Source organism: Meriones unguiculatus (assembly GCF_030254825.1).
Source record: "Meriones unguiculatus strain TT.TT164.6M chromosome 16 unlocalized genomic scaffold, Bangor_MerUng_6.1 Chr16_unordered_Scaffold_43, whole genome shotgun sequence".
In the NCBI taxonomy this organism is placed as follows: Eukaryota; Metazoa; Chordata; class Mammalia; order Rodentia; family Muridae; genus Meriones; species Meriones unguiculatus.
In genome coordinates this window covers 70,516-89,877 of record NW_026843701.1, presented here as the reverse complement: position 1 = coordinate 89,877, position 19,362 = coordinate 70,516, and the positions used below count along the sequence as shown (strand labels likewise).

The 19,362-nt window shown below is 38.7% G+C and overlaps 1 protein-coding gene across 1 annotated transcript in view; it reads left to right on the top strand.

Annotated features, from left to right (window-relative positions):
- Window positions 1-1,067: 1,067 nt before the first annotated feature.
- Window positions 1,068-19,362, top strand: part of Gcc2 (GRIP and coiled-coil domain containing 2) — a 52,063-nt gene continuing 33,768 nt past the window's right edge. The window contains exons 1-5 of the mRNA XM_021656714.2: window positions 1,068-1,176; window positions 1,416-1,469; window positions 2,388-2,472; window positions 4,091-4,158; window positions 18,160-18,264. Coding sequence (XP_021512389.1) covers window positions 1,171-1,176; window positions 1,416-1,469; window positions 2,388-2,472; window positions 4,091-4,158; window positions 18,160-18,264 — 318 coding nt within the window. The 5' untranslated portion in view covers window positions 1,068-1,170. The remainder of the gene's footprint in view (window positions 1,177-1,415; window positions 1,470-2,387; window positions 2,473-4,090; window positions 4,159-18,159; window positions 18,265-19,362) is intronic.

Below are 19,362 nucleotides of genomic sequence, written 5' to 3'. Positions count from 1 at the left end.
CAGCCTTAATGCATTCTTTTCCTGCCCACTAGAAATACAGTTGCTAGGAAACTGACCCCTCTTCCCTAGGACAGCTAAAGAAAGGAAGCCAGACCATAAATAGTTTGGGGGCCTTCCCATAGCCAATTAGTTCAAAATGCAACATCCCCTTTTGTGTTTCAACCAACAGATGCTTGCCAGGCAGGAACTTCCCTGCTTTGGGTGTGCTAGGAGGGACTGGAATCTTTAAATCAACCACCTAACCTGAACACAAGGCTCTTTGCTGTCAACCACTCTGGTGGTGAGGGTATGAGCCCAAGCTAGCTTGTAGTAAAATGATTCTCATGTGTGTTCAACAGACTCAATTCCTGGTGGTCTTTTGGGGTCTTGAGAATCTGGCACAGCAGTATGCAGCCATGGACTCCAATTCATAGGATGCTGCCATCCACATTTACTGTGGCTCTCCCTCTCTCAGTTATGCTAATCTAGACAAATCTCTCACACGCAGGCCTAGAGGCTTGTTTCCTAGATGATTCTAGATCCTTTAGAACTGATACTAACAATCACAAGAAGCAACTCAGCAAATAAATCTGTTTTTAGAAGTACACAGTTAAATTAATGATAAATTAATGGATCTTGGTATTCTCAATTCACAAAGCAATAAATTTTGAACATCTGACAGAATTAAGTCACTTATAAACTATTTTGTTTCACATATGTGTGCTAGTTCGGATACTTTAATTTATAAAACACACCTTAAAAAATTAGGAAACAGCAGGGCGCGGCATGCATTTAATCCCAGCACTCAGGCAGACAGAAGCAGGCAGATCATTACGAGTTCGAGGCCTTACTGCAAGTCCTGGAGAGCCAAGGCTACACAGAGAAACTCTGTCTCAAATACTCACGGGGAAAAAAAAATTAGGAAACAAGGCGATAACCAAACTTGTGGGTTCAGGCCTAACTTTGGGCCCAAGCCTGTGCTTTAAAGTTCTTTGGTCTTTGAGCTCGGGCCAGGGAACCTGCGCACAGGGCGCTTCCTCCCGAATGCCAAGGAGGAAGCGGAAGTGCCGCTCCTCGTAGCCTTGGAGACGCGGGGGAGGCGGAGCCGCCTGTAGCCCGACCTTTGACCCGCGGCGTCAGAGGCGGAGGTGCGGGGACTCCTGGAGAGAGGTTCCTTTGATCGCAGTGGCGATGGAGGTAACGGTGGGCGTCTGGCCGTCCTGCTGGCCTTCGGCGCCGCTCGAGGAGTGGGAGGGCACGGCTAGGAGCCTGTTCCCGCCTCCGCGGCCCGACCCCCGCCGCTGTGCTCAGCGTAGAGCCGGGTGCTGGCGCTTGCCGTGGCGGTAGCCCCCTCTCCCCTACCTCTCTCTCACCTCAAGGCTTTTGGCATTGCTCCTGGAATTGGGATGAGCTCTTGTGACGATTTTGTTTTGCAGGATCCTGTTCAAGGTGGGATGGCTGCAGCACCCTCTGCAACCGGGAAATCCAAGGTAAGGAGAGCACTCTACCGCCAGGGACCCTGTAGCGCGGAAGGGTAGTGAATTGGAAAACTTCCGTGGGGAAGAAAGGGTTTCTTATTTTAAAGAAGTAACCTTTCCTCAGGGAGTTCCATTTTAATTTACAACCACTTATTGATTTCCTGTTCTTTTTTTTTTTAATATCCTGATGTGCAAGCAGTTTACTTCCTGCTCCTGTTAGCACTATGCTGAGATCCTAGCTAGTCTGTTTTATGAAAGTTTACACAGTGATACAGTGAAGAAGGGATAAAGAATCAAGGAGCCATATCCTGTTTGTTCTAGACCACAGTTAAACGTGGAGGGTTGAATAAGGTCTTCCTTACAGCCCTGACAATGTTTAAATATTCAATGATTCGGAAAGGTGGTGGTTTATTATGAAAATGTATTGTTTGCATACTGAGTTCCAGGCATTCGCTTAAGCACCAGATTCCTTCATTTTAACTTAATGAAGCAAGTACCTTCATTATTCTCATTCTGCAGATGAGAGAACTGAGTGCACAAAGATGAAGTACTTCTCAGTAAACCCTAATATTTTAGTTAAAGCCTAAATGTTACCCGATTAACGAATCTGTAGTTATGTTTATATTTAATGTGCATATATATGACTTTTCAGCTTACAACAGAATGAATTTTACAGCACTAAAGTTTTAGTTCCAGCCCTTACTAACTGTACAGTTAGAGAACGTAATGGTATCTGTAAGAGTTTTATGCAAGGGTTTTGGTCCGATTTTTTTATTCATCTAATTACTCACAGTTGTTGAAGTTATACTTGTTAATTTTAAAATTACAATTGGCTTGACTAGGGTCTTTTTGGTTTTATACATGCTTTATGTTTCTTTTGGGGGACATACTAGAAGCAAGGGTTGTAAATAATGTGACTCCATCTTTCAGCTGGAAACTTTGCCCAGAGAAGATCTCATCAAGTTTGCCAAGAAGCAAATGATGCTGCTACAGAAAGCTAAAGCGAGGTGCACAGGTGCTGGTCTTGAAACTATAGGGTTTCTTTTTTATTACACCACTATGCCCAGCCTTGCAATTACCTTTGAATGAATAAAGTAACACACAGTTTTTAATATTTATTTTATTTTTATTTTATGTGCATTGGTGTTTTGCCCACATGTATGTCTGTGTTAGGGTGTTAGATTCCTGGAACTAGAGTTACAGACAGTTGTGAGCTGCTATATGGGTGCTGGGAATTGAACCCAGGTCCTCTGAAAAGAGCAGCCAGTGCTCTTAACTGATGAGCCATGTCTCTACCCTGAGAGGAATATTTTCTTGAGGGTCTGTGATGGCACAGGCCTTTAATCCCAGTACTCAGAAGGCAGAGGCAGGTGGATCTCTTGTGAGTTCAATACTCTCCTGTATACAGAGTTCCAGGACAGCCAGGGCTGCACAGTAAAACCCTATCTTGGAAAAGGAAAAAAAAAAAAAAAATCCTAAAACCAAAGAGGAATATTTTCTTTCTTTCTTCCTTTTTTTTTTTTTTTTTTGGTTTGGTTTTGTTGGTTGGTTGGTTGTTTTTTTGTTTGTTTGGTTTTTGGTTTTTGGTTTTTGGAGCCCTGGCTGTCCTGGACTCACTTTGTAAACCAGGCTACCCTCAAACTCACAGAGATCCACCAGGTTTCTGGGATTAAAGGTTTATGCCACCATGCCTGGCAAGAGAAATTTTTCTCTTTTTTTAGAAATCCCTTTTTACTTCCAATGAATTGTAAATTCTTATAAATTAACTGTGTTTTAAAGAAGTCAATTAAAATGTTAAAGGCACAAAGTGTAACCCCAAAGACATTCTCAGAAATTTGAAGTGTATGCGCTCGCTGAAGTTGGTTGATTCCCTATCTGATGTCTTTTTATTCCAAAAGAAAAAATTACATTAATATGTAATTAGTATGATTGGGCGAACTCTTGAATTCCCATTAACCTAAGATTTTTAACTTCCAAGGTTTATTTTCTAACCAAAACAGATCAAATTTATTTTTAAAACTTGGATCAGTGTTTAATCAAGAAAGTAATTTACTTGGAGAGATGACCTGAACTCTGGAGCTAGATGTATATTGATGAAATATTCAGATTTACATATGTGTTTGATATAAGCTTAGTTGTTGCTTTAAGATTATGCACTAAATATGTACAACAAAAATAATAGAATGTGTGGGATATGCTTCCAAATTATGAAGGTAGTTAATCAGAATGGTACAGATACCTACTCCCTGCTACTATTGAGGCTAAGGCAGAAACATCAGTTGAGCCCAGGATTTCAAGACCAGCTTGGGCAACACAGCAAGCCCTCCACTTATATGTGGATAAGTAAGACAGAAAGGGAAGAAGAAGAAAATACAGTTTCAGATGAAGCAGCATTGTGCATGTGCACTGTAGCAGAGTTATGGATACTTAGACTACTCTCCAAAATGAAAAGTTTTGTATTGAGAGGGGATTAAAAAGGACTACTGTTTTATGGATGGAGTTAACATTTCTCCAAGTACTGACTTTTTAAATATATTATAATTTACAGGCTTGGGATTCTGCTTAGAATGTACTTGTTGGTTTAGTAGTAATTGTTTTCTTAATTTTGAACTAGAATCTTTTTAATTATTTAGAATTAGACAAAGAAATTGAAGGACTCAAATCAAAACCTGTTGATGGAGGAACTGATGATATTATTAAGGTAATAAAACAGTTTCTATATACTTATAGAAAATATATAGTAATGGGTAAAATTTCCTGGAAGACTGTCTGCCTACTAGAGATGATTGGTTTTTGTTCAGTCACTTCATTCCTGGCCTTGGTTTAGCTTTTTAGTTCTTTAACTCACAGGGAAGGGGAGATGGCAAAGAGGGCTGTTGACTTATTTCAGACAAAAAGTCAATAACCTTCCCTCATTATGGTTATTACTTCCGTATCTTTCCTCCTCTGCTCTGAAAACTTGGCCATGTGTAGCACTGGAATGATAATGCAGTTACAGCTATACCACTGGATAATGCCTATTGACCCAGCTTTGATAGCTGCAGTTCTCCTGCCCTTGGGGGGGGGGGAGGGAGATCTTAACGCACTTCCCTTGTAATCTCAACTCAGATACCAGATCCCCATCTCTTGATCACCTGTTTTCTTTTTATTGAACAGCAAAATCTTTCTTTTTTTTTTTTTTCTTTCTTTCCTTTGTTTCCTTTCTTTCCTTCCTTCACGGTTTCTCTGTGTAGCCTTGGCTGTCCTAGAACTCTTTGTAGACCAAGATCTGCCTGCCTATCCTCCTGAGTGCTGGGATTAAGGGTGTGCACCATCACAACAGGCAGCAATTTTTTTCTTAATTTCAGATAACTAGGAAGTCCTAGGTAGTCTTTGGTCTCCCGCTGATAACAAGACAGACTATCTTTTGTTTCTTTGTACTCATTTTGTCAGCCTTGGGAGATCAGGAGATTAATTTTAGCTTTTCAGTATCAATAAGAAGAGGAGGGTAATAAAGACTGGTTGATAATAAAGACTGTGAGAGGCTGTCTACAGAGTATCCCACAGAACATCTTTGTACTCGTCAAGAATTTATTTTGGAACTGGAGATGGCTCAGCACTTAAGAGCACTTGCTGTTCTTTCTTGCAGAGAAACCAGGGTGAGTTCCCAAGGGTCACATGGTGGCTCACAACCCTCTGTAACTCCATTTCCAGGGGACACACATGGTGTACATATACTCAGGCAAACACTCATACACATGAAATAAAAATAAATAATTTTTGTTGCATTTTTAAAAGTATTTTTAAATGCTTCATACAGTAGATTGTGATCATATTCTTTCCTGTATCCCAATTATGAGTCTACCCAGATCTTCTGCTCTTCTTTACTCACCCAATTTTATGGTTTTTTTTTTTCTGTTGAGAAAAAAAAGCGAATACACACATGAAAAAATGATTTTTATGTTGGCCAACTACTGAGCATAATGCCTGCTTTGTGGTTGATATACCCAATGTCACTCCATTGTATAATGCTGATTTCCCCTCTTCCAGCAAGTATCAGTTACAAGTATTTTATGAGAATTTTTGCATCTCTGTTCATAAAGGATATTGGTCTGTTTCCTTTTTTGAAGGTCTGGTAAAATTCTGTGTTGACCCTGTCTAGCCCTGAGCTTTTTTGAGTGAGAGACTTAATTACTGCCTCTATTTTCTTTCACTAGCGTTCATTTAAATTACTCATTTTATCTTAGTTTAACTTTGGTAAGTCAGGTGTTATTCTAATTGGCCTGCCTTTATAAATGACTTGGTCTTTTTCCCTTGGGGGTTTTAATATCCTTTCTTTGTTCTCTGCCATTAGTGCTTTGATTAGTATGTATCATGAGAAATTTTTTTTCTCATCCTGTCTATTTGGTGTTTGTGATAGTCACCACCTTTTTTAGATTAGAGAAATTTTCTTCTATGATTTTGTTAAAAATATTTCTGTACCTTTGACCTGGGTTTCTTCTCCTTCTATCCCTATAATTTGTAGATTTGGTCTTCTCTGGGTGGTTTCGGTTTTTGTTTGTTTGGTTGGTTGGTTGGTTGGTTGGTTGGTTGGTTTTTCCAGATTTCACATTTTCTTTTATTGAGGTATCCATTTCTTCCACTTTTTTCTTCAGTGCTTGAGATTCTCTCTTCTATGTCTTATACTCTTTCTGTGAGGCTTACTTCTTAGGTTTTTGTATGACATCCTAAATTTTTCATTTCCAGTTTTATTTCAAATTGGGTTTTCTTTAGTGATTCTAGTTCTACTTTCGTATTTTGAATTGTTTCATTATTTCATTCAACTGTTTATTTGTGATTTTATGGTCTTCATTAAGAGGTTTATTTATAGGGTAGGAGAGAAGGCTCAGTGGTTAAGAACACTGGCTGTTCTTCTAGAGGTCCTGAGTTCAATTCCCAGTACCTACATGGCAGCTCACTACTGTGTATAACTGTAGTCCCATGGAGTCTGCCCACTTCTGATATGCAAGTGTAGATGCAGAAAAAACACCCATAAACATAAATAGATCTTTAAAAATAAGATGTTTATTCATATCCTCTTTAAAGTTCTTGTATATGTTTGTATTTTCTGTTTTGAAGCCCTTTATTTGTGTTTCAACTGTATTTTTCAGGGCCCACTGTAATAGTGTTACTGGGTTCTGTTTGAAGTATATTGTCTTGTCTGTTTCATGTTTATGATTTTGCACTGGGGTCTAGGCATCTGGAGTTACGATATTTGAGATATTTCTTGGTCTTGTCTTTGGTTGCTGTTGCCCTTTCTGGGTCCTAGGCAAGTGTGGTGGCTGTGGGGTCTGTGGTAGAGAGTGCTTCTGGGTCCCTGGTAGAAAGCATGTTTGGGGATTGGCCACTGACACAAAGGAATGGAGATGAGTTAGAAGGGAAGGCTGAGAGAATCCATGGGAAAAAGATAAGCTGGGTCTGCTGAATTATGTTTTTTAATTGCTTACTCGTAGTATCCAAAACAGAACTGCTTTACATATTAATCTTATATGTAGCTACTTCTGTGATATCTTCAGTAGTTCCTATAGGTCCTGTTTGGTTGGTTGGTTTTTCTGTAAGTACTCATAAACTCTGTAAACAAAGTTTCCTTTTTTAAATATTTTTATGTCTTTCATAAGTTATGGTTCATTTTGTCTAGAATGAACTTTACCTTTTATTTTTCCATTACTGTATGGAAATTTTTGTTTGGCAGTTATAATCCTTTTCTTATTGGTGGGCGCAGTTTGGAATGGGAGCTCACCTTGTTGGCTATGCTAACCTTGAACTCCTGGCTCAAAAAAATATTCCTGTTACAGTGAACAAACTAGATGTAATCCTGATTATAAACATCTAGACTTAATGCAAAACGGACCTCTGATTTGCACTTTCTGTGAATTACTTAAGTTTTTTTTTTTTTAACTATGCTGATTTTACAAAATATCTGCAAATTCATTTTTGCTTTTTTTCTACAAGTTCATATGAGACTAAGATAATTTTCTCTTCCTTGAAATCTTAACTTATGTTCATTCCTTCTATCCTCTTTATCCCATAATTTTCATTAATAAGCAATATAATGCTTCATAATGTTTCTTGAGTAAGTAAAGCTATAGGTTTTTTTAGGAATTTTTATCCGTTTCATTTGAGGTTTCAATATTATTGATAATGTAATATTTCTGACTTTTTAGGCTCTGATTTATATAAACATACTCCTTTTAGTTATGCTGTTTGTGACCACTGTGTTCTTTCCATCTGCCTCATTAGACCTATCTTAACTTTTTTTTTTTTTAATAGAACTCACTTGGCTGGTTGATCTGGTTTTCATATCATTGACTTGCCTTCCCACACATTTTCTAAAGAGTATATATCTGTCTAAAGAGATTTTCAAGACAACGTTTCTCTGTTTAGCCTTGGCTGTCCTGGAATTCACTCTGTACATCAGGCTGGCCTCAAACTCAAGAGATCTACTTGCCTATGCTTAGCACATACTGGTATTAGAGATATCCACTATCATACTTGTGCTGTCAGTCTGTCTTTTAAGAGGAGAAAAAAAAAAGATTATTTTCTGCATGTTCTTTTAAGATTGCCAACCAGGTTTTAAGATGGTCAACAAACTTATTTATTTGTTTGTTTGTTTGTGACAAGGTGTTTCTCTATAACCGGTTCTCAACCTGTGGGTACAACCCCTTGGGGGCTTGAATGACCCTTTGACAGGGGTCAAATATCAGATATATTTACATTGCGATTCATAACAGTAGCAAAATTACAGTAGCAACAAAAATTTTATGATTGGAGCTCAGCACAGCATAAAGAACTGTGCTAAGGGGTCGCAGCATTAGGAAGGTTGAGAATCATTGCTATACAGTACGAACCACGATGTCCAGTCCAGTCCTCAAAGTTTTAAATAAAGATTTTTAAAATTGTGTGTGTGTAAAAAAAAAAAAAAAAATTGTGTGTGTGTGTGAATGTGTGTGAATGCATGTGCTCAGAGATCCTCAGCAGCTACAGTTGTGAGCCTTTCTACATGGGTGCTGGGGAGCCTGACTCAGGTCCTCTGCAAGAGCAGTATATACTCTTAATCCTTGTGTCACCTACATAGCCTTCAATCCTCATCTTTAAGACCCACATATTACACTTCCATTGACAATACCTGATCTTTCTAATTTGTTAGATGTTTGGCTTGTTTGTTTGTTTCCATATCCTGAAAATTAAACCCAGGTCTCATTCATACTAGGCAAGAGGACTCTACTACTGAGCTATGCCCTTAGTCCTGGTTATGGCCAGTTCCTAAGCTCTCAGTTCTCTCAACTCTTTACCAGCTTCTAATGTGTACTTTTCTACAAAGTCCCTTCTTTTAGAGTGTTCTCTTTCTGATTTAGTTTATCTTCTTCCACATTGTTTTCCAAAAGTATGTTGAAATTTTCTGTCTTTAAAATTTTCTTTTTCCATTAGTTTTGTTTTGTTTTACGTTTTTGAGTTTTTTTGTTGTTTTTGTTTGTTTGTTTTTTGAGAAAGGGTTTCTCTGTGTAACAGCCTGGTTGTTATCCTGGAACTTGCTTTGTAGACCAGGCTGGCCTCAAAATCACAGAGATCACCTACCTCTGCCTCCCGAGTGCTGGGATTAAAGGCTTGGGCCACTACCACCCAGCTCTTTCCTTTATTCTTAATGTTTTTACCTTTTTGAATCTTTCATTTTCACTTTACCATAGTTTGGAAAAGATAGGGAGATAATTACACATGTGGTCAAGACACTATTTTGTTGTTGTCAACAAAATAAACCATAGATTTATTCTTCACAGTTGTAGAGATTGAGGCTTGTTTCTTTTGTTGTCATTTTGTTGTTTTGAGTTTTCTTTTATTAAATATAGATTCTTTTCTCATAATATATACTGATTATAGTTTCTCTTCCTCTACTCCTCCCAGTTCCTATCCTCCTCACTTTCCCCCTGGATCCCCTCATTTTCTGTCTCTCATTAGAAAAGAACAGGAGGTAACACCCAAATATGACAGAATAAAATATAATAAGATGAAGCAGTACCTATCATATGAAAGTTGGACACAGCAACCCAACAGGAGGAAAAGAGTCCCAAGAGCTGGTATAAGAGTCAGACCCACTTGTTCTCAGTCAGGAGTCACATAAAAATATTAAGCTAGTACTATAATATATACACAAAGAACCTGGTAAAGACCCATGTAGCCTTTATGCTTGCTACTTCAGTCTCTGTGAGGTCAGATGCACCTTGCTTGGTTGATTGAGAGGGCCATGTGCTCCTAGTGTCCTCCATCTTTTCTGCCTCTTCTGTGAGATTCCCTGAGCTCTGAAGGGAAGAATTTGTAGGAAACCTCTCTACATAATAACTGGCTGTGGGTCTCTGCATCTGTTCTCATCTAGTGCTAGAAGAAGTCTCTTTGATGACTGGATAAGGCTCTGCTCTATGAAGTATAATAGAATATCATTACAAGTTATTTTATTGATTTTTTTTTTTAAATCAGTAGTGTTTGGCTTTACCCTAGCTATTTAGTCTTTGGTTCTTTGATAGCTAAGAAGTGTCGAGTGTGGTTTCCTTTTTGTGGAGTGAGCCTTAAGTCAAATCAGGCATTGGTTGGCTAATCCTACAAGTTCTGTGCCATCATTGCCCTAGGATGACAGATTGTAAGTCAAAGGTTTTGTGGCTGAGTTGGTGTCCATGTTTCTCTTTTAGTAGTTTGCAGAGTATCTTTTTGTACCAAAGAGACTAGAACAAGGGGTAAAGGCTCCATGTAGGCACTAGCTTAATTTTCCCAAGTTCAATGACTTCTGTGAGTGTTTTCCTCAGCAATGGGGCCTCACTATCAGTTTGTTGAGAGTAACCCTTCGCCTTGGCAACAGTCTGGATTGTTTGGGGATTTCCATGGGACCACCTGCCAACAATTTAATTGAATGCAACCCAGTCCCACCGCTGGAAGTCCTTCCTGGCTACCAGAGATGGCTCTTGAGTCTCCATATACCCCAGTACTAGGAATCCTCATTAGAATTACCTTCATAAGTTACAGGAGGTTTCCATTGCAAAAGGTGTCCACACTTGTCCCCAAGTGCCCCAAATTCCAACTGTCTACCTCCACCCCAACTCCCCTTCCCAACCTGTGAGCTCCTATCTCTTTCTGCACCCAGTCTGCCTGTAAAATCTGTTCTATTTCCTTCTATCAGGGAGATCCATGTGTTCTCTCACATCCCTCCTTTTTACCTATCCTCTTTGGAGCTACGAATTATAGCTTGATTATCATTTACTTCATGGTTAATATCTTACTTATAGTGAATACATACCATATTTGTCTTTCTGGGTCTGGGTTACCTCACTCAGAATGATTTTTCCATTTGCCTGTAAATTTCATTATGTCATTTCTTCTTAACAGCTGAGTGACACACCATTGCGGAAATGTATCACATTTTCTTTATCCATTCTTTGGTTGAGAGACATTTAGGTTTCCGGTTTGTAGTTATTATGAATAAAGCCAACATGAAAATAGTCAAGCAAGTGTCCTTGTGGTATGGTGGAACATCCTTTGGGTATATGCCAAAGAGTGGGATAGCTGGGTATTGAGGTAAATCGATTCCCAATTTTCTGAGAAACTGCCATACTGATTTTCAAAGTGGCTGTACAAGTGCGCAATCCCACAAGTACGCAATGGACGAATGTTCTCCGCACTCCACATCCTTACCAGCATGAACTGTCACATGCATTATTGTTCTTAGCCATTCTGACAGGTGTAAGATAGCATCTCAAAGTTGTTTTGATTTGTAGCCTGATGGCTAAGGATGTTAAATATTGTTTCTCAGCCATTTGACTTCTATTGAGAATTCTCTCTGCCACGGACCAGCCCAGTCGGGCTCCTGGCGTCCACGGGAGAACAAGGCTTTGGACAGGAAGACATGGATTCGGCGAAGAATTGACAGACAGAGACCAGTGAGGCTTTGGAATCTGCTGCAATTTTACCGAAGTCGAGCTGATATTTTTATAATGATCTTACAAAAGGCACCTTAAAGTTGGCTTACTTCCCAGAACATTTAGACTTTTACCAAGAATACAAAGTTAACATTTTAACATAGGGGAGTGCCCACAAAAAATCTTAGCCTAAAAACTTTTGATCAAAGCAGACAAAGGGAAAGAAACCTCAAATGCAGTTTCATTTTTGCTAACCAGTGAAGAGGAAAGTCAGATGCCTGCCAAAGTCTAAACACACCTTTGTCAACCATCCTCTCGTATGTCCTGCTAAAAATTTATGATCTTCCCTAGGAACAAAACAATAAGGGGGGCAATCTCGAGCCAGCTGTACTTCTCATGCTACTTTTTCCTAAGAAGGAGCCTACTATCTTTTTACTATTCTTATAATGCCTATTGATACTGAATCTGATTTATTACTTTTCTTAAGCTTATTCTTTTTACATTTTATTTTTATTAAAGCCTTTAATAATTTACTAATGATAAATTTCTTTATAGAGTTAGTTGTACTGTTTCAGGAGTCACAGAGAAAGATCAAAAAACTCATTAATCCAGCCCCACAACCGCAACCGAAAAAGCGTAGAAATCTCAGAACGTGTCTCTTTGCCAGGCGGGGGGGTCTGCCAGGGACCTCCAGAGGGCATAATCCCGAAGGACACATCTCTCTTAGTCTGCGTAGCGCTGTCTATTGATATGCCACACCAGATGCTAGCGTGGGTGTAGCACTCTCTTTATATCTGTACCACATTATTAATTGGATTATTTGTCTTCTTGGTATCTAGGTACTTGAGTTTTTTATGTATTTTGGATATTAGCCCTTTTTTGGATATGGAATTGTTTGAAAAAAATCTTTTCCCATTCTGTAGGCTGCCTTACAGAAGCTTTTCAGTTTCACGAGATCCCATTTATTAGTTTTGATCTTAGTGCCTGAACTGTTGGTGTTCTGTTGGTAAGGTTGTCTCCTGTGCTAATGTGTTCAAGTTTATTCCCCATTTTCTCTTCTGTCAGGTTCAGTGTGTCTGGCTTCATATTGAGGTCTTTGATTCACTTAGACATGAGTTTTATGCAGGGTGATAGATATGGATCTATTTGTGGTCTTTTACATGCAAACATCCAGTTAGACCAGTACTATCTGTTGAAGATTCTTGCTTGCTTGCTTTTCTTTCCCTCCCTCCTTCCCTTCCTTCTTTCCTTCCTTCCTTCTTTCATTCTTTCTTTCTTTCTTTTCCATGTTTATTTCTGGCTTCTTTATAAAAATTCAGGTTCCCATAAGTGTGAGTTTATGTCTGGATCTTCAAATCAATTCCATTGATCAATGTGTCTTTTTTTTTTTTTTTTTTTTTTTTGCCAATACCTCTGGGTAGCCAACCCCAGCGTGCCACGTGGGCAATGCAGATAGGTCCACATACATGGAAGCAAGCCAGATCCTCAGCCTTAGCCAGATGTGGAGTTGTTCGTGACAGAGAGCACTCACCATCGGGAAGGTGGAAGGTGGAAACCAGCTCCATCTTTAAGGCATAGCATTCCGCAGCTCTCTACAGTTCCCCCACAGCTGTTTTTATTACAGTAGCTCTGTTGTACACCATCAGGGATGGTGATACCTTCGGAAGTTCTTTTATTATGCAGGATTGTTTAGCTATCCTGGGTATCTTGTTTCTTTATGTGAAGTTAGAATTGTCCTTTCAAGGTCTGTAAAGAATTGTTTTGTAATTTTTATGGAGATTCCATTAAATCTCTAGTTACTTTTGATAGAATGGCCATTTTTACTGTGTTAACCCTTCTGCTCCATGAGCTGAGGAGATCTTTTCATCTGATATCTTCGATTTCTTTCTCAAAGACTTGAAGTTCTTGTCATACAGGTCTTCGCTTGCTTGGTTAGAGTTACCCCAAGATACTATTATTTGAGGCTATTGTGAAAGGTGTTGTTTCTCTGATTTCTTTCTAAGTCTGCTTGTCATTTGTACATAGGAGAGCTACTGACCTTTTTGAAGTTAATCTTGTATCCAGATACTTTTCTGAAAGTGTTATCATCTGTAGGAGTCCCCTACTAGAATTTTTAGGGTAGGTTATGTATATTATGATACCATCAGCAAAAAAATAAATAAAAAATAAAAATAAATGATACTTTGACCTCTTCTCTAATTTGTGTACCCTTGATCTACTTAAGTTGTCTTATTGTTCTAGCTAAAACATCAAGTACTATATTGAATATACATATGGAGAGAGTGGGCAGTCTTTTCCTGTTCTTGATTTTATTAGAATTCCTTTAACTTACTCTCCATTAAATTTGATGTTGGCTGTAGGCTTGCTGTAAACTGCCTTATTATGTTTATGTCTCTTGTATCCCTAATCTCTCCAGGACTTGTATCATGAAGGGGTGTTGAATTTTGTCAAAGACCTTTACTGTACCTAATGAGATGCTCATGTGGCTTTTTTTTTTCTTTCAGTTTATTTATATGGTGAATTTCATTTACTGATTTTTGTATGTTGAACCATCCCTGTATCTCTGGGATGAAGCCTACTTGATCATAGTGGATGGTCTTTTTGATGTGTTCTTGGATTCAGTTTGCAGATATTTTATTGAGTATTTTTGCATCTGTTCATGAGAGAAGTTGGTCCATGATTTTGTTTATCTTGTTGAATTTCTCAACCAACTCTTTGTTTCAGTGATTCTTTGTATTCTCTTTGTTTCTTTCTCTTTTTTTTCAGCCTTCAGTTTGATTATTTCTTGCAATCTTCTCCTCTTGGGTGTGCTTACTTCTTTCTGTTCATGAGGTTTCAAGTTTAAGTTGCTAATATGACGACATTCCATGTTTTTAAATTTTTTCTTTTTTTTATTAATTACAGTTTATTCACTTTGTATCCCTGCTGTAGCCCCCTCCCTCATTCCCTCCCAATTCCACCTTTCCTCCCTCTTCACCACCAATGCCCCTCCCGCAGGCAACTAATAGAGGAGGTCCTCCTCCCTTTCTATCAGATCATAGTCTATCAGGTCTCAGGAGTGGCTGTATTATCTTCCTCTGTGGCTTGGAAAGGCTGCACCCCCCTTAGGGGGAGGTGATCAAAGAGCAGGCCACTGAGTTCATGTCAGAGACAGTCCCTGTTCCCATTACTAGGGAACTCACTTGGACACTAAGCTGCCATGGGCTACGTCTGTCCAGGGGTTCTAGGTTATCCACATTCATGGTCCTTGTTTGGAGTATCAGTCTCAGATAAGATCCCTGTGCCCAGATTCATTCCAATTTTTTTATGTAAGCACTTAGATCTATGAACTTTTTTCTTAGTTTCTCTTTCATTGTGTTTGGGTGTGTTATATATTTATTTTCATTGAATTCTGGAAACTCTTCAATTTCTTTATTTTTGTCTTGACTGAATATTCATTAGAAAGTTTTCTGTTTCTTTTGTTAGTGATATCCAGCTTTAATCTGTGGTTGTCTGATAGGATGCAGGGAATTATTTCAGTTTTTTTGTATCTGTTAAGAATTGTTTTGTGATGGGGGAGTTAGTAAGACCTGGAGTGGACAGGAGCTCCACAAGGAGAACAACAGAACCAAATATCTGGCCACAGGGATCTTTTCTGAGACGGATACTCCATCCAAGGACCATTCATGGTTATTACCCAGAACCCCTGCTCAGATGTAGCCCATGGCAGCTCAGTATCCAAGTAGGTACCCTAGTAAGGGAAACAGGGACTGTCTCTGACATGAACTCAGTGGCTGGCTCTTAGACAACCCTCCCTCCCCCTGAGGGAGGAGCAGCATTGCTAGGCCACAGAGGAAGACAATGAACCAGTCCTGATCAGACCTGATAAGCTAGGGTCAGATGGAAGGGGATGAGAACTGCCCCTATCAGTGGACTTAGAGTGGGGCATGGGAGGAGATGAGGGAGTGAGGGTGGGACTGGGAAGGAATGAGGGAGAGGCTACAGCTGAGCTACAAAGCCAATAAAATGTAATTAATGTAAAAAAAATAAAAATTTAATTTAAAAAAATTGCTTTGAGTCTGAGTATATGGTCAATTTTGAAGAAAGTTCCATGAGGTGCAGAGAAGAAGGTATATTCTTTTGTGTTTGAGTAAAATGTTCTGTATATATCTGCTAAGTCCATTTGGCTTACAACATCTATTAGCTCCAGCATCTCTCTATTTAGTTTTGTTGAGATGACCTGTCCATTGGTGAGAGTGGAATACTGAAGTCTCGTACTATCAGTGTGTAAGGGTCAGTATGTGATTTAAGCTGTAGTAGTGTTTCTTTTACAAAAGTCGATACCATTATTTTGGGGGTATAGATGTTAAGAATAAGATGTATGACGCTCTGCATGGTGGCACACACCTTTAATCCCAGTACTTAGGAGGCAGAAGCAGGAAGATCTTTGCCTTCGAGGCTAGCCTGGACTTCAGAGGGAATTTCCAGGACAGCCAGGGTTGTACAGAGAAACTCTTGTCTCAAAAAAAGTATTCTTGATGGATTTTTTTCTTTGATGAGTATGTAGTGTGCTTCCCTATTTCTTGTGATTAGTTTTGGTTTGAAATCTATTTTGTTACATATTAAATAAAATGACTACACCAGCTTGCTTCTTAAATCCATTTACTTGGAATATAATTTTCCAACTCTTTACCCTGAGGTAATATCTTGATATTGAGGTGTGTTTCTTTTTCTTGGGTGCAGCAGCAGAATGGATTCTGTGTTCACTTCCATTCTGTTACTCTGCATCTTTTTATTGGGAAATGTTGAACACTATCAATGACCAATGATTGTTGATGCCTGTTATTTTCTTGGTGGTAGTAGTGTTGAGGGTGTGTGTGTGTGTTTTCCTTCTTTTGATTTTGCTGGTTTTAGATTATTCATTTCCTATTTTTTCATGGTCTTAGGTTGACATTTTTCTTCTAGCACCTTCTATAGAACTGGATTTGTAGATACATATTGTTTAAATTTAACTTTATCATGCAATATCTTATTTCTCCATATATGGTGATTGAAAGTTTTGCTGGGTATAGTAGCCTGGGATCACATTTGTGATCTTTTAGAGTCTGGAGCACCTCTGTCCAAGTCCTGGTTTTTAAAGTCTCCATTAAAAAGTCAGGTCTAAGGCGCTGGAGAGATGGCTCAGTGGTTAAAAGCACTGTCTGCTCTTCCAAAGGTCATGAGTTCAATTCCCGGCAACCACATGGTAGCTTTCAACCATCTATAATGTGAACTGATTCCCTCTTGTAGCAGGTGTAAGAGCAGATAGAACACTCATATACATAAAATAAATAAATAAATAAATACATAAATAAATAAAAATAAAGAAAAGTCAGGTCTAATTCTGATAGGTCTGCTTTTATGTGTAACTTGGTCTTTTTCCCTTATGGCTTTTCATTTTTTTTCTTTATTTGATTTGTGTGTTTAGTGTTTTGGTTATTATGTAGCATGGAGACTTTTTTTTTTTTTCTGGTCCAATCTATTTGGTGTTTTTCATGTTTCTTGTACCTTGATAAGCATCTTCTTTAGGTTAAGAAAAAAATTTTTTTCTGTGATTTGTTGAAAACATTCTCTGGTCCTTTGAGCTGAGTTTCTTTTCCTTCCTCTATGCTTGTTTTTTTCTTAGGTTTGGTCTTTTCACAGTGTCACAGATTTTTTGTTTTGTGACAGGAGTCTTCTAGAGTTAACATTTTTTTTTGACTGATATATCCATTTCTTCTGTCATATCTTCAATGCCTGAGTATCTGTCTTCCTTTTTTGTATTCTATTGGTGAAGGTCATCTCTGTAATTCTTGTTCAATTTCCTAAATTTTTTTCTTTCCAGAATTCTGTTAGTTTGGGTTTTCATGTTGATCCTATTTCCAATTTCTGATCTTGAACAGTTTTTTTTTTCATTTCCTCCACTATTTGTTTATGTTTTGCTGGATTTCTTTAAGGGATTTATTTATTTCCCTTTGAAGGACCTCTATTACACTTATTAAGGCTGTTTTAAAGGTTTTGTGTTTGGGTGTGTGTGTGTTTCAGCTATGTTGGAATATTCAGAGCCTGCTGTGGTAGGATAGTGGGGCTCCATGGAGACATATTGGCCTGGTTGTTACTGATTTTGTTCTTATGCTGACATGTAGGCATCTGGGTTTGGGATGATTATAGGTCTAAGTGTTGGTATCTGGATTTGTCTTTGTTGGTTGGGTGTTTTGTTCCTTGGTTTCTATTTGTTTGTTTGTTTGTTTTTATTTTTTTCTGGATTTTCAGAGAATGTGATGGCTGTGTGTTGCCTGTTTTCCTGGCCTACTCAGCTGGTGTGTTCACAGGGAATTCCTGCTGTGTTGGAGGCTGGGATACTGGGATAAGTTGGGGAAGGAAGGTTGAAGGAGGTCTGTGTGATCTGTTTTGGATGGGGTCAGAGAAGAAAGAGAGACGACAACATGCTTCCTGCTTCAGAGCTTGGGGTAAGACTAGGGATTGGATCTTAGGAGCAGTTGGAAAGGTATGGGTCCTCCTTCAGCTTACTTGTTGCCCTGTGAGGAGCAGCCCTTGGGTTAGCAGGAGGTGCCTGCTTGAGTTGGAATCTGGGACAAAGCAACAAGTAGAAGGCAAAGGTTAGAGGGGGGAGATCTTTGGGATTCACAGAGCAGAAGGGGCAGGGAAGGCTGCTATGGGTGTTCTGCTTTAGAGCTAGGGTTGAGACTGGGAGATTAGGTTTGGGGGAACAAGAGCAAGACACTTTTTTTAACCTCAGGCAGACAAATTGTGTCATTCGAAAACAGGTACTAACTGAACGCTTGGATGCCCTTCTTCTGGAAAAAGCAGAGACTGAACAACAGTGTCTATGTCTGAAAAAGGAAAATATTAAAGTGAAGCAAGAGGTTGAGGTAAGAATATTTAATATTCTTTTATTTGGTAACTCACATAGAATGGTAATGAATTTTATAGCTGAATGGGATCTTAAGCATCTAATCCAGCCAAGCATGGAGACACATGCCAGCTCTTAGGAGGCTTGGGTAGGAAGATGTCAAAATCAAGGCCAGCCTGGGATACTTAACAAGGCACTGTCTCTAGTAAAAGGAGCCAGCAAGATGGCCCAGTAGAAAGGGGTGCTTGCCTTCAAACTAGGTGATCTGTCCCCAAAATCTACATGATAGAAGGAGAAAACTGACTCCTAAAGTTGTCTATAACCTCCACACGTGTCTGTGGTATGTGCACACTCACATCATTTACACACACACACTAATTTAGTGTTTTTAAAGGGCATCTGTTCCAATCTTACTATCTTATCACAAATAAAAGACTCAGCTCTGGAATAACGGAGCCATAATCCCAGCTTCCCAGGAGGCTAAAAGATTGAGGTTCACAAGTTCAGGACGAGTCTAGGATACAGAACAAGTTTAAGGCCAGCTTGAGCAGACACTGTCAAAAAGTGAAAAGAAGAATTGGGATATAGCCCAGTAGTAGAGTGTTCGCCTGTAGGTAGAAGCCCTCGATTCAATTCCTACTAAACGCATGTGGTTATGTACAGCTAGACTAACATTTTATTTTTTGCATAATAATCTTTCTTATCACAATGCCATTCTTTAATAAAAGTCTTAAGGTTTTGTATTTTACAACTCTAAATACTATTATCTGTTCAGTTTTAGGACATTATTAGTACATTGTTACTTTCTTGTCTGTAAAGTTTTAGCTTATTTTCTCTAAAATGTCTCTTATTAATCTGTTCAGGAGCTACAAATTGAAGCCTTTTAGGTTACATAACTTAATACTTGTAAAAAGATAGTTAAATACAGAAGTTTCCCAGTTGTTAGTTACTCTAAGTAGTAGAATTTATATTGATGATAATAGTTCTATTTAACTGAGGCAAACCCTAAACAAAATTTTTGAAATCTCAGTATCATATTTCTCTAGGTATACTTTGTTCATCTTTTTTTTTTCCATCTAATTAACCCTTTACTGAAGATAGAGGTTTCTTTCATCTT